The 16,777-nt window shown below is 48.2% G+C and overlaps 1 protein-coding gene across 1 annotated transcript; it reads right to left on the bottom strand.

The window, feature by feature from the left end:
• Positions 1–39: 39 nt before the first annotated feature.
• On the bottom strand, positions 40–16,264 carry LOC138367155 (autotransporter adhesin BpaC-like). Its single transcript, XM_069328560.1, has 23 exons — positions 16,163–16,264; positions 15,876–16,025; positions 15,230–15,568; positions 14,956–15,147; positions 14,255–14,432; positions 13,471–13,712; positions 12,419–12,862; positions 11,299–11,455; positions 10,460–10,647; positions 10,048–10,162; positions 9,209–9,396; positions 7,959–8,621; positions 7,006–7,491; positions 6,522–6,650; positions 6,085–6,211; positions 5,114–5,515; positions 4,073–4,243; positions 3,748–3,869; positions 2,989–3,439; positions 2,156–2,326; positions 1,738–1,992; positions 526–731; positions 40–423 (listed from the first exon to the last, which is right to left on the bottom strand). The coding sequence occupies exons 1-23, from the start codon at positions 16,262–16,264 to the stop codon at positions 40–42; spliced, it is 5,862 nt and encodes a 1,953-aa protein (XP_069184661.1).
• Between the last annotated feature and the right edge of the window lie 513 nt (positions 16,265–16,777).

Raw genomic sequence — 16,777 nt, forward strand, 5'->3', positions numbered from 1 at the left:
ACTCAAAGCCACACCATCTACAATCTCAGCCACACGAACTTAACTCTCAGCAACACCGTCTATAATCTCAACCACACCATCAACACTCTCAGCCACACCATATGCACTCTCAGCCACACTATCTTCACTCTCAGGCACACCATCTACACTCGCAGCCACACCATCTTCACTCACATCCATACCATCTACAATCTCAGCCACACCAACTTCACTCTCAGCAACACGCTCTACTCTCTCAACCACACCATCTACACTCTCTGCCACTCCATCTACACTCTCAGTAACACCATCTACACTCTCAGCGACACCATCTACAATCTCAGCCACACCATCTACACTCTCAGCCATAACATCTACACTCTCGGCCATTCCATCTATACTCTCAGCCACACCATCTACACTCTCAGCCACACTATCTTCACTCTCAGCCACACCATCAACACTCTCAGCAACACCATCTACACTCTCCCTAACACCATCTACACTCTCAGCCACACCATCTACACTTTCAGCCACACCATCTACACTCTCAGACACAACATCTACACTCTCAGCCACACCATCTACACTCTCAGCAACAACATCAACACTATCAGCTATACCATCTACACTCTCTACCACACCATCTACACTTTCAACCACACCATCTACACTCTCAGCAAAACCATCAACACTTTCAGCAACACCATCTACACTCTCAGCTACACCATCTTTACTCTCAGCCACACCATCTACACTCAGCCACACAATCAACATTCTCAGCCACACCATCTTTATTCTCAGTCACACCATCTACACTCTCAACCACACCATCTACACTCCCAGCAACACCATCAAAACTCTCAGCCACACCATCTACACTCTCCGTAACACCATCTACACTCTCAGCCACACCATCTACACTCTCAGCCACACCATCTACACTCAGCCACACCATCTACACTCTCAGCCACACCATCTACACTCTCAGCAACACCATCTACACTCTCAGCCACACCATCTTCACTCTCAGCCACACCATCTACACTCAGCCACAAATCAACACTCTCAGCGACACCATCTACATTCTCAGTGTTATACTCAAATTCTATTTCAGTTGAAATGTAACCAATCACAGGCAAGGAGGCCTCTGACGTCAGGCCAGACTGAGGAGCATCAGCGATGCTCCCAGCAGCCTCAGTTCTCTCTCAGACCCAGAGTAAGGTGGACCTCGGTTGGCCAGATATATACCTTGTTGTCTCGGTCAATAAATATATACAGAAGCGACTACTGTGTCTACATTCAACCCGAACAAGGCAAACGAATATCAGCCTAATAATCTTCACTCTCAGCCACACCATCTACACTCTCAGCCACACTAACCTACACTCTCAGCGACACCATCTACAATCTCAGCGACACCATCTGCACTCTCAGCAACACCATCAACACTATCAGCTATACCATCTACACTCTCTACCACACCATCTACACTTTCAACCACACCATCTACACTCTCAGCCACACCATCAACCCTCTCAGCAACACCATCTACACTCTCAGCAACACCATCTACACTTTCAGCAACACCATCTACACTCTCAGCAACACCATCTTCACTCTCAGCCACACCATCTACACTCTCAGCCACACCATCTTCACTCTCAGCCACACCATCAACACTCTCAGCAACACCATCTACACTCTCAGCCACTCCCTCTACACTCTCAGCCACACCATCTACACTTTCAGCCACACCATCTACACTCTCAGACACAACATCTACACTCTCAGCCACACCATCTACACTCTCAGCAACATCATCAACACTATCAGCTATTCCATCTACACTCTCTACCACACCATCTACACTTTCAACCACACCATCTACACTCTCAATCACACCATCAACCCTCTCAGCAACACCATCTACACTCTCAGCAAAACCATCAACACTTTCAGCAACACCATCTACACTCTCAGCTACACCATCTTTACTCTCAGCCACACCATCTACACTCAGCCACACAATCAACATTCTCAGCCACACCATCTTTATTCTCAGTCACACCATCTACACTCTCAACCACACCATCTACACTCCCAGCAACACCATCAAAACTCTCAGCCACACCATCTACACTCTCCGTAACACCATCTACACTCTCAGCCACACCATCTACACTCTCAGCCACACCATCTACACTCTCAGCAACACCATCTACACTCTCAGCCTTACCATCTTCACTCTCAGCCATCCCATCTATAATCTCAGCCACACCAACTTCACTCTCAGACACACCATCTATAATCTCAACCACACCATCTTCACTCAAAGCCACACCATCTACAATCTCAGCCACACCAACTTAACTCTCAGCAACACCATCTATAATCTCAACCACACCATCAACACTCTCAGCCACACCATATGCACTCTCAGCCACACTATCTTCACTCTCAGGCACACCATCTACACTCTCAGCCACATCATTTTCACTCTCAGCCACACCATCTACACTCAGCCACACCATCTACACTCTCAGTCACACCATCTACACTCGCAGCCACACCATATACACTCTCAGCCACACCATCTATACTCTCATCCTCACCATCTACACTCTAAGCAACACCATCTACACTCTAAGCCACATCATCTACACTCTCAGCCACACCATCAACACTCTCAGCAACACCATCTACACTCTCAGCCACACGATCTACACTCTCAGCCACACCATCTACACTCTCAGCCACACTATCTACACTCTCAGACACAACATATACACTCACAGCCACACCATCTACACTCTAAGCCACACCATCTATACTCTCAGCCTTTCCATCTACACTCTCAGCCACACAATCAACACTCTCAGCAACACCATCTACACTCTCAGCCAAACCATCTACACTCAGCCACACCATCTACACTCTCAGTCACATCATTTCACTCTCAGCCACACCATCTACACTCAGCCACACCATCTACACTCTCAGCCACACCATCTACACTCTCAGCCACACCATCTAGACTCTCAGTCACACCATCTACACTCGCAGCCACACCATCTTCACTCACATCCATACCATCTACAATCTCAGCCACACCAACTTCACTCTCAGCAACACGCTCTACTCTCTCAACCACACCATCTACACTCTCTGCCACTCCATCTACACTCTCAGTAACACCATCTACACTCTCTGCGACACCATCTACAATCTCAGCCACACCATCTACACTCTCAGCCATAACATCTACACTCTCGGCCATTCCATCTATACTCTCAGCCACACCATCTACACTCTCCGCCAAACCATCTACACTCTCAGCCACACCATCTACACTCTCAGCCACACGATCTACACTCTCAGCAACACCATCAATACTGTCAGGAACACCATCTACAATCTCAGCCACACCATCTACACTCTCAGCAACACCATCAACACTCTCAGCAATACCATTTACACTCTCAGCCACACTATCTACACTCTCAGCCACACCATCTACAATCTCAGCCACACCATCTACACTCTCAGCCACACCATCAACACACAGCAATACCATCTACACTCTGAGGCTCACCATCTACACTCAGCCACACCATCTACACTCTCAGCCACATGATCTACACTCTCAGCCACGCCATCTACACTATCAGCCATACCATCTACACTCTCAGCAACACCATCTACACTATCAGCAATACCATCTACACTCTCAGCAACATCATCTACACTCTCAGCCACACCATCTACACTCTCAGTCACACCATCAACCCTCTCAGCAACACCATCTACACTCTCAGCAAAACCATCAACACTTTCAGCAACACCATCTACACTCTCAGCTACACCATCTTTACTCTCAGCCACACCATCTACACTCAGCCACACAATCAACATTCTCAGCCACACCATCTTTATTCTGTCACACCATCTACACTCTCAACCACACCATCTACACTCCCAGCAACACCATCAAAACTCTCAGCCACACCATCTACACTCTCCGTAACACCATCTACACTCTCAGCCACACCATCTACACTCTCAGCCACACCATCTACACTCTCAGCCACACCATCTACACTCTCAGCCACACCATCTACACTCTCAGCAACATCATCTACACTCTCAGCCTTACCATCTTCACTCTCAGCCATCCCATCTATAATCTCAGCCACACCAACTTCACTCTCAGACACACCATCTATAATCTCAACCACACCATCTTCACTCAAAGCCACACCATCTACAATCTCAGCCACACGAACTTAACTCTCAGCAACACCGTCTATAATCTCAACCACACCATCAACACTCTCAGCCACACCATATGCACTCTCAGCCACACTATCTTCACTCTCAGGCACACCATCTACACTCTCAGCCACACCATTTTCACTCTCAGCCTCACCATCTACACTCTCAGAAACACCATCTACACTCTCAGCCACAAATCAAAACTCTCAGCCTCGCCATCTACACTCTCAGCCACACCATCTACACTCAGCCACACCATCTACACTCTCAGTCACACCATCTACACTCTCAGCCACACCCTATACACTCTCAGCCACACCGTCTATACTCTCATCCTCACCATCTACACTCTAAGCAACACCATCTACACTCTAAGCCACATCATCTACACTCTCAGCCACACCATCAACACTCTCAGCAACACCATCTACACTCTCAGCCACACCATCTACACTCTCAGCCACACCATCTACACTCTCAGCCACACCATCTACACTCTCAGACACAACATCTACACTCACAGCCACACCATCTACACTCTAAGCCACACCATCTATACTCTCAGCCTTTCCATCTACACTCTCAGCCACACAATCAACACTCTCAGCAACACCATCTACACTCTCAGCCACACCATCTACACTCAGCCACACCATCTACACTCTCAGTCACATCATTTACACTCTCAGCCACACCATCTACACTCAGCCACACCATCTACACTCTCAGCCACACCATCTACACTCTCAGCCACACCATCTACACTCAGCCACACCATCTACACTCTCAGCCACACCATCTACACTCTCAGCCACACCATCTACACTCGCAGCCACACCATCTTAACTCTCATCCATACCATCTACAATCTCAGCCACACCAACTTCACTCTCAGCAACACCCTCTACTCTCTCAACCACACCATCTACACTCTCTGCCACTCCATCTACACTCTCAGCCACACCATCTACACTCTCAGCGACCCCATCTACAATCTCAGCCACACCATCTACACTCTCAGCCATAACATCTACACTCTCGGCCATACCATCTATACTCTCAGCCACACCATCTACACTCTCCGCCAAACCATCTACACTCTCAGCCACACCATCTACACTCTCAGCCACACGATCTACACTCTCAGCCACACCATCTATACTCTCAGGAACACCATCTACAATCTCAGCCATACCATCTACACTCTCAGCAACACCATCAACACTCTCAGCAATACCATTTACACTCTCAGCCACACCATCTACACTCTCAGCCACACCATCTACAATCTCAGCCACACCATCTACACTCTCAGCCACACCATCAACACACAGCAATACCATCTACACTCTGAGGCTCACCATCTACACTCAGCCACACCATCTACACTCTCAGCCACATGATCTACACTCTCAGCCACGCCATCTACACTATCAGCCATACCATCTACACTCTCAGCAACACCATCTACACTATCAGCAATACCATCTACACTCTCAGCAACATCATCTACACTCTCAGCCACACCATCTACACTCTCAGTCACACCATCAACACTCTCAGCCACACCATCAACACTCTCAGCCACACCATCTACACTCTCAGCCACACCATCTACACTCTCAGCCACACCATCTACACTCTCAGCGATACCATCTACACTCTCAGCCACACCATCTACACTCTCAGCCACACCATCTACACTCTAAGCGACACCATCTACACTCTCAGTCACACCATCTACACTCTCAGCCACACCATCTACACTCTCAGCCACACCATCTACACTCTCAGCCACACAACCAACACTCTCAGCCACACCATTCACACTCTTAGCCACACCATCAACACTCTCAGCCACACCATATGCACTCTCAGCCACACCATCTTCACTCTCAGCCACAATATCTATACTCTCGGCCACACCATCTTCACTCGCAGTCACACCATCTACACTCTCAGCCACACAATCTACACTCTCAGCCACACATCAACACTCTCAGCCACACCATCTTCACTCTCAGCCACACCATCTACACTCTCAGCCACACCATCAACACTCTCAGCCACACCATATGCACTCTCAGCCACACCATCTTCACTCTCAGCCACACCATCTATACTCTCAGCCACACCATCTTCACTCTCAGCCACACCATCTACACTCTCAGTAACACCATCTACACTCTCAGCCACAAATCAACACTCTCAGCGACACCATTTACACTCTCAGCCACACGATCTACACTCTCAGCCACACCACTAACACTCTCAGCCACACCATATGCACTCTCAGCCACAACATCTTCACTCTCAGCCACACCATCTATAATCTCAGCCACACAATCTTCACTCTCAGCCACTCCATCTACACTCTCAGCCACACCATCTACACTCTCAGCCACAAATCAACACTCTCAGCGACACCATCTACACAATTTCAGCCACACCACCAACACTCTCAGCCACACCATCTACATTCTCAGCCACACCAAATGCACTCTCAGCCACACCATCTTCACTCTCAGCCACACCATCTACACTCTCAGCGACACCATCTACACTCTCAGCGACACCATCTTCACTTTCAGCAACACCATCAACACTATCAGCTATACCATCTACACTCTCAGTCACAGCATGTACACTCTCAGCAACACCATCTACACTCTCAGCCACACCATCTACACTCTCAGCCACACCACCAAAACTCTCAGCCACACCATCTACACTCACAGCCACACCATCTACACTCTCAGCCACACCATCTACACTCTCAGTCACACCATCTACACTCGCAGCCACACCATCTTCACTCTCATCCACACCATCTACAATCTCAGCCACACCAACTTCACTCTCAGCAACACCATCTACTCTCTCAACCACACCATCTACACTCTCTGCCACTCCATCTACACTCTCAGCCACACCATCTACACTCTCAGCGACACCATCTACAATCTCAGCCACACCATCTACACTCTCAGCCATAACATCTACACTCTCGGCCATACCATCTACACTCTCAGCCACACCATCTATACTCTCAGCCACACCATCTACACTCTCCGCCAAACCATCTACACTCTCAGCCACACCATCTACACTCTCAGCCACACGATCTACACTCTCAGCCACACCATCTATACTCTCAAGAACACCATCTACAATCTCAGCCACACCATCTACACTCTCAGCCACACCATCAACACTCTCAGCAATACCATTTACACTCTCAGCCACACCATCTACACTCTCAGCCACACCATCTACAATCTCAGCCACACCATCTACACTCTCAGCCACACCATCAACACACAGCAATACCATCTACACTCTGAGGCTCACCATCTACACTCAGCCACACCATCTACACTCTCAGCCACATGATCTACACTCTCAGCCACGCCATCTACACTATCAGCCATACCATCTACACTCTCAGCAACACCATCTACACTATCAGCAATACCATCTACACTCTCAGCAACATCATCTACACTCTCAGCCACACCATCTACACTCTCAGTCACACCATCAACACTCTCAGCCACACCATCAACACTCTCAGCCACACCATCTACACTCTCAGCCACACCATCTACACTATCAGCCACACCATCTACACTCTCAGCGATACCATCTACACTCTCAGCCACACCATCTACACTCTCAGCCACACCATCAACACTCTAAGCGACACCATCTTCACTTTCAGCAACACCATCAACACTATCAGCTATACCAGCTACACTCTCAGTCACAGCATGTACACTCTCAGCAACACCATCTACACTCTCAGCCACACCATCTACACTCTCACCCAAACCACCAAAACTCTCAGCCACACCATCTACACTCACAGCCACACCATCTACACTCTCAGCCACACCATCTACACTCACAGTCACACCATCTACACTCGCAGCCACACCATCTTCACTCTCATCCACACCATCTACAATCTCAGCCACACCAACTTCACTCTCAGCAACACCATCTACTCTCTCAACCACACCATCTACACTCTCTGCCACTCCATCTACACTCTCAGCCACACCATCTACACTCTCAGCGACACCATCTACAATCTCAGCCACACCATCTACACTCTCAGCCATAACATCTACACTCTCGGCCATACCATCTACACTCTCAGCCACACCATCTATACTCTCAGCCACACCATCTACACTCTCCGCCAAACCATCTACACTCTCAGCCACACCATCTACACTCTCAGCCACACGATCTACACTCTCAGCCACACCATCTATACTCTCAAGAACACCATCTACAATCTCAGCCACACCATCTACACTCTCAGCCACACCATCAACACTCTCAGCAATACCATTTACACTCTCAGCCACACCATCTACACTCTCAGCCACACCATCTACAATCTCAGCCACACCATCTACACTCTCAGCCACACCATCAACACACAGCAATACCATCTACACTCTGAGGCTCACCATCTACACTCAGCCACACCATCTACACTCTCAGCCACATGATCTACACTCTCAGCCACGCCATCTACACTATCAGCCATACCATCTACACTCTCAGCAACACCATCTACACTATCAGCAATACCATCTACACTCTCAGCAACATCATCTACACTCTCAGCCACACCATCTACACTCTCAGTCACACCATCAACACTCTCAGCCACACCATCAACACTCTCAGCCACACCATCTACACTCTCAGCCACACCATCTACACTCTCAGCCACACCATCTACACTCTCAGCGATACCATCTACACTCTCAGCCACACCATCTACACTCTCAGCCACACCATCTACACTCTAAGCGACACCATCTACACTCCCAGCCACACCATCTACACTCTCAGCCACACCATCTACACTCTCAGCCACACCATCTACACTCTCAGCCACACAACCAACACTCTCAGCCACACCATCTACACTCACAGCCACACCATCTTCACTCTCAGCCACACCATCTACACTCTCAGCCACACCATCTTCACTCTTAGCCACACCATCTATAGTCTCAGCCACATCAACTTCACTCTCACCCACACCATCTATAATTTTAGCCACACCATCTTCAGTCTCAGCCACACAATCTATAATCTCAGCCACACAAACTTCACTCTCTGTAACACCATCTACACTCCTAGTTACACCATCTACACTTTCAGCAACACCATCTACACTCACAGCCACACCATCTACACTCTCAGCAATACCATCTACACTCACAGCCACACCAGCTACACTCTCAGCCACACCATATACACACTCAGACACAACATCTACACTCAGCGACACCATCTACACTCTTAGTTACACCATCTACACTCTCAGCAACACCATCTACACTCTCAGCAATACCATCTACACTCTCAGAAATACCATCTACACTCACAGCCACTCCATCTACACTCTCAGCCACACCATATACACACTCAGACACAACATCTACACTCTCAGCGACACCATCTACACTCTCAGCGACACCATCTACACTCTTAGTTACACCATCTACACTCTCAGCAACACCATCTACACTCACAGCCACACCATCTACACTCTCAGCAATACCATCTACACTCACAGCCACACCATCTACACTCTCAGTTACACCATCTACACTCTGAGCCACACTATCTACACTCTCAGCCACACAATCTACACTCTCAGTCACAAAATCTACACTCTCAGCCACACTATCAACACTCTCAGCCACACCATATACACACTCAACCACACCATCTACACTCTCAGCTACACCATCTCAGTCACACCATCTACACTCTCAGCCACACCATCTACACTCTCAGCCACATAATATACACTTTTAGCCACACCATCTACACTCTCAGCAACACCATCTACACTCTCAGCCACACCATCTACACTCTTACCCACACCATCAACACTCTCAGCCACACCATCAACACTCTCAGCCACACCATCTACACTCTCAGCCACACCATCTACACTCTCAGCCACACCATCTACACTCTCAGCGATACCATCTACACTCTCAGCCACACCATCTACACTCTCAGCCACACCATCTACACTCTAAGCGACACCATCTACACTCCCAGCCACACCATCTACACTCTCAGCAACACCATCTACACTCTCAGCCACACCATCTACACTCTCAGCCACACAACCAACACTCTCAGCCACACCATCTACACTCACAGCCACACCATCTTCACTCTCAGCCACACCATCTACACTCTCAGCCACACCATCTTCACTCTTAGCCACACCATCTATAGTCTCAGCCACATCAACTTCACTCTCACCCACACCATCTATAATTTTAGCCACACCATCTTCAGTCTCAGCCACACAATCTATAATCTCAGCCACACAAACTTCACTCTCTGTAACACCATCTACACTCCTAGTTACACCATCTACACTTTCAGCAACACCATCTACACTCACAGCCACACCATCTACACTCTCAGCAATACCATCTACACTCACAGCCACACCAGCTACACTCTCAGCCACACCATATACACACTCAGACACAACATCTACACTCAGCGACACCATCTACACTCTTAGTTACACCATCTACACTCTCAGCAACACCATCTACACTCTCAGCAATACCATCTACACTCTCAGAAATACCATCTACACTCACAGCCACTCCATCTACACTCTCAGCCACACCATATACACACTCAGACACAACATCTACACTCTCAGCGACACCATCTACACTCTCAGCGACACCATCTACACTCTTAGTTACACCATCTACACTCTCAGCAACACCATCTACACTCACAGCCACACCATCTACACTCTCAGCAATACCATCTACACTCACAGCCACACCATCTACACTCTCAGTTACACCATCTACACTCTGAGCCACACTATCTACACTCTCAGCCACACAATCTACACTCTCAGTCACAAAATCTACACTCTCAGCCACACTATCAACACTCTCAGCCACACCATATACACACTCAACCACACCATCTACACTCTCAGCTACACCATCTCAGTCACACCATCTACACTCTCAGCCACACCATCTACACTCTCAGCCACATAATATACACTTTTAGCCACACCATCTACACTCTCAGCAACACCATCTACACTCTCAGCCACACCATCTACACTCTTACCCACACTATCTACACTCTCAGCCACACCATCTACACTCTAAGCAATACCATCTATATTGTAAGCGACACCATCTACACTCTCAGCTACACCATCTACACTCTCAGCCACACCACCAACACTCTCCGCCACACCATCTACACTCTTAACCACACCATCTACACTCTCAGCAACACTATCTATACTCTCAGCCACACCATCTACACTCTCAGCCACACATTCTACACTCTCAGCCACACCATCTACACTCTAAACCACACCATCTACACTCTTAACCACACCATCATCATTCTCAGCAACACATCTACACTTTTAACCACACCATCTACACTCTTAACCACACGATCTACACTCTCAGCCACACCATCTACACTCTAAGCCAAACCATTTGAATTCTAAGCCACACCATCAACACTCTCAGCCACGCCATCAACACTCTCAGCCACACCATCAACACTCTCAGCCACACCATCAACACTCAGCAACACCATCTTCACTCTCAGCCACACCATCTACAATCTCTCAGCCACACCATCAACACTCTCAGCGGCACCATCTACGCTCTCAGCGACACCACCTACACTCTCGGCCACACCATCAACACTCTCAGCCACACCATCTACACTCTCAGCCACACTATCTACACTCTCAGCCACACCATCTACACTCTCAGCGATACCATCTACACTCTCAGCCACACCATCTACACTCTCAGCCACACCATCTACACTCTAAGCGACACCATCTACACTCTCAGCCACACCATCTACACTCTCAGCCACACCATCTTCACTCTCAGCCACACCATCTACACTCTCAGCGACACCATCTTCACTTTCAGCAACACCATCAACACTATCAGCTATACCATCTACACTCTCAGTCACAGCATGTACACTCTCAGCAACACCATCTACACTCTCAGCCACACCATCTACACTCTCAGCCACACCACCAAAACTCTCAGCCACACCATCTACACTCACAGCCACACCATCCTACACTCTCAGCCACACCATCTACACTCTCAGTCACACCATCTACACTCGCAGCCACACCATCTTCACTCTCATCCACACCATCTACAATCTCAGCCACACCAACTTCACTCTCAGCAAAACCATCTACTCTCTCAACCACACCATCTACACTCTCTGCCACTCCATCTACACTCTCAGCCACACCATCTACACTCTCAGCGACACCATCTACAATCTCAGCCACACCATCTACACTCTCAGCCATAACATCTACACTCTCGGCCATACCATCTATACTCTCAGCCACACCATCTACACTCTCCGCCAAACCATCTACACTCTCAGCCACACCATCTACACTCTCAGCCACACGATCTACACTCTCAGCCACACCATCTATACTCTCAAGAACACCATCTACAATCTCAGCCACACCATCTACACTCTCAGCCACACCATCAACACTCTCAGCAATACCATTTACACTCTCAGCCACACCATCTACACTCTCAGCCACACCATCTACAATCTCAGCCACACCATCTACACTCTCAGCCACACCATCAACACACAGCAATACCATCTACACTCTGAGGCTCACCATCTACACTCAGCCACACCATCTACACTCTCAGCCACATGATCTACACTCTCAGCCACGCCATCTACACTATCAGCCATACCATCTACACTCTCAGCAACACCATCTACACTATCAGCAATACCATCTACACTCTCAGCAACATCATCTACACTCTCAGCCACACCATCTACACTCTCAGTCACACCATCAACACTCTCAGCCACACCATCAACACTCTCAGCCACACCATCTACACTCTCAGCCACACCATCTACACTCTCAGCCACACCATCTACACTCACAGCGATACCATCTACACTCTCAGCCACACCATCTACACTCTCAGCCACACCATCTACACTCTAAGCGACACCATCTACACTCCCAGCCACACCATACACACTCTCAGCCAAACCATCTACACTCTCAGCCACACCATCTACACTCTCAGCCACACAACCAACACTCTCAGCCACACCATCTACACTCACAGCCACACCATATTCACTCTCAGCCACACCATCTACACTCTCAGCCACACCATCTTCACTCTTAGCCACACCATCTATAGTCTCAGCCACATCAACTTCACTCTCACCCACACCATCTATAATTTTAGCCACACCATCTTCAGTCTCAGCCACACAATCTATAATCTCAGCCACACAAACTTCACTCTCAGTAACACCATCTACACTCTTAGTTACACCATCTACACTTTCAGCAACACCATCTACACTCACAGCCACACCATCTACACTCTCAGCAATACCATCTACACTCACAGGCCACACATCTACACTCTCAGCCACACCATATACACACTCAGACACAACATCTACACTCCAGCGACACCATCTACACTCTTAGTTACACCATCTACACTCTCAGCAACACCATCTACACTCTCAGCAATACCATCTACACTCTCAGAAATACCATCTACACTCACAGCCACTCCATCTACACTCTCAGCCACACCATATACACACTCAGACACAACATCTACACTCTCAGCGACACCATCTACACTCTCAGCGACACCATCTACACTCTTAGTTACACCATCTACACTCTCAGCAACACCATCTACACTCACAGCCACACCATCTACACTCTCAGCAATACCATCTACACTCACAGCCACACCATCTACACTCTCAGTTACACTATCTACACTCTGAGCCACACCATCTACACTCTCAGCCACACAATCTACACTCTCAGTCACAAAATCTACACTCTCAGCCACACTATCAACACTCTCAGCCACACCATATACACACTCAACCACACCATCTACACTCTCAGCCACACCATCTACACTCTCAGCCACATAATATACACTTTTAGCCACACCATCTACACTCTCAGCAACACCATCTACACTCTCAGCCACACCATCTACACTCTTACCCACACTATCTACACTCTCAGACACACATTCTACACTCTAAGCAATACCATCTATATTGTAAGCGACACCATCTACACTCTCAGCTACACCATCTACACTCTCAGCCACACCACCAACACTCTCCGCCACACCATCTACACTCTTAACCACACCATCTACACTCTCAGCAACACTATCTATACTCTCAGCCACACCATCTACACTCTCAGCCACACCATCTACACTCTAAACCACACCATATACACTCTTAACCACACCATCTACATTCTCAGCAACACCATCTACACTTTTAACCACACCATCTACACTCTTAACCACACGATTTACACTCTCAGCCACACCATCTACACTCTAAGCCAAACCATTTGCATTCTAAGCCACACCATCAACACTCTCAGCCACGCCATCAACACTCTCAGCCACACCATCAACACTCTCAGCCACACCATCAACACTCAGCAACACCATCTTCACTCTCAGCCACACCATCTACAATCTCTCAGCCACACCATCAACACTCTCAGCGGCACCATCTACGCTCTCAGCGGACACCACCTACACTCTCGGTCACACCATTAACACTCTCAGCGACACCATCTACACTCTCAGCCACACCATCTATACTATCAGCTATTCCATCTACACTCTCAGGCACACCATCTACGCTCTCAGCTACACAATCAACATTCTCAGCGACACCATCTACACTCTCAGCGACACCATCTACACTCTCAGTCACACCATCTTCCCTCTCAGCCACACTATCAACACTCTCAGGCACTTACTTTACACTCTCAGCTACACCATCTAAACTCTCAGCCACACCATCAAACACTCTCAGCGACACCATCTACATTCTCAGGGACACCATCTACACTCTCAGTAACACCATCTACACTCTCAGCCACACAATCTACACTCTCAGCAACACCATCTATACTCTCAGCCATACCATCTACAATCACAGCCACACCTTCTACACTCTCAGCCACACCATCTACACTCTTAGCAACACCATCAACACTATCAGCCACACCATCCACACTCTTAGCCACACCATCTACACTCTCAGCCACACTATCTACACTCTCAGTCACACCATCTACATTCTCAGCGATACCATCTACACTCTCAGCCACACCATCTACACTCTCAGCCACACCATCTACACTCTAAGCGACACCATCTGCACTCTCAGCCACACCATCTACACTCTCAGCCACACCATCTACACTCAGCCACACCATCTACACTCTAAGCGACACCATCTACACTCTCAGCGATACCATCTACACTCTCAGCCACACCATCTACACTCTCAGCCACACCATCTACACTCTAAGCGACACCATCTACACTCCCAGCCACACCATCTACACTCTCAGCCACACCATATACACACTCAGACACAACATCTACACTCAGCGAAACCATCTACACTCTTAGTTACACCATCTACACTCTCAGCAACACATCTACACTCTCAGCAATACCATCTACACTCTCAGAAATACCATCTTCACTCACAGCCACTCCATCTACACTCACAGCCACACCATATACACACTCAGACACAACATCTACACTCACAGCCACACCATCTACACTCTCAGTTACACCATCTACACTCTGAGCCACACCATCTACACTCTCAGCCACACAATCTACACTCTCAGTCACAAAATCTACACTCTCAGCCACACTATCAACACTCTCAGCCACACCATATACACACTCAACCACACCATCTACACTCTCAGCCACACCATCTCAGTCACACCATCTACACTCTCATCCACACCATCTACACTCTCAGCCACATAATATACACTTTTAGCCACACCATCTACACTCTCAGCAAACACCATCTACACTCTCAGCCACACCATCTACACTCTTACCAACACTATCTACACTCTCAGACACACATTCTACACTCTAAGCAATACCATCTATATTGTAAGCGACACCATCTACACTCTCAGCTACACATCTACACTCTCAGCCACACCACCAACACTCTCCGCCACACCATCTACACTCTTAACCACACCATCTACACTCTCAGCAACACTATCTATACTCTCAGCCACACCATCTACACTCTCAGCCACACATTCTACACTCTCAGCCACACCATCTACACTCTAAACCACACCATCTACACTCTTAACCACACCATCTACATTCTCAGCAACACCATCTACACTTTTAACCACACCATCTACACTCTTAACCACACGATCTACACTCTCAGCCACACCATCTACACTCTAAGCCAAACCATTTGCATTCTAAGCCACACCATCAACACTCTCAGCCACGCCATCAACACTCTCAGCCACACCATCAACACTCTCAGCCACACCATCAACACTCAG

Source organism: Procambarus clarkii, chromosome 21, assembly GCF_040958095.1.
Source record: "Procambarus clarkii isolate CNS0578487 chromosome 21, FALCON_Pclarkii_2.0, whole genome shotgun sequence".
NCBI lineage: Eukaryota > Metazoa > Arthropoda > Malacostraca > Decapoda > Cambaridae > Procambarus > Procambarus clarkii.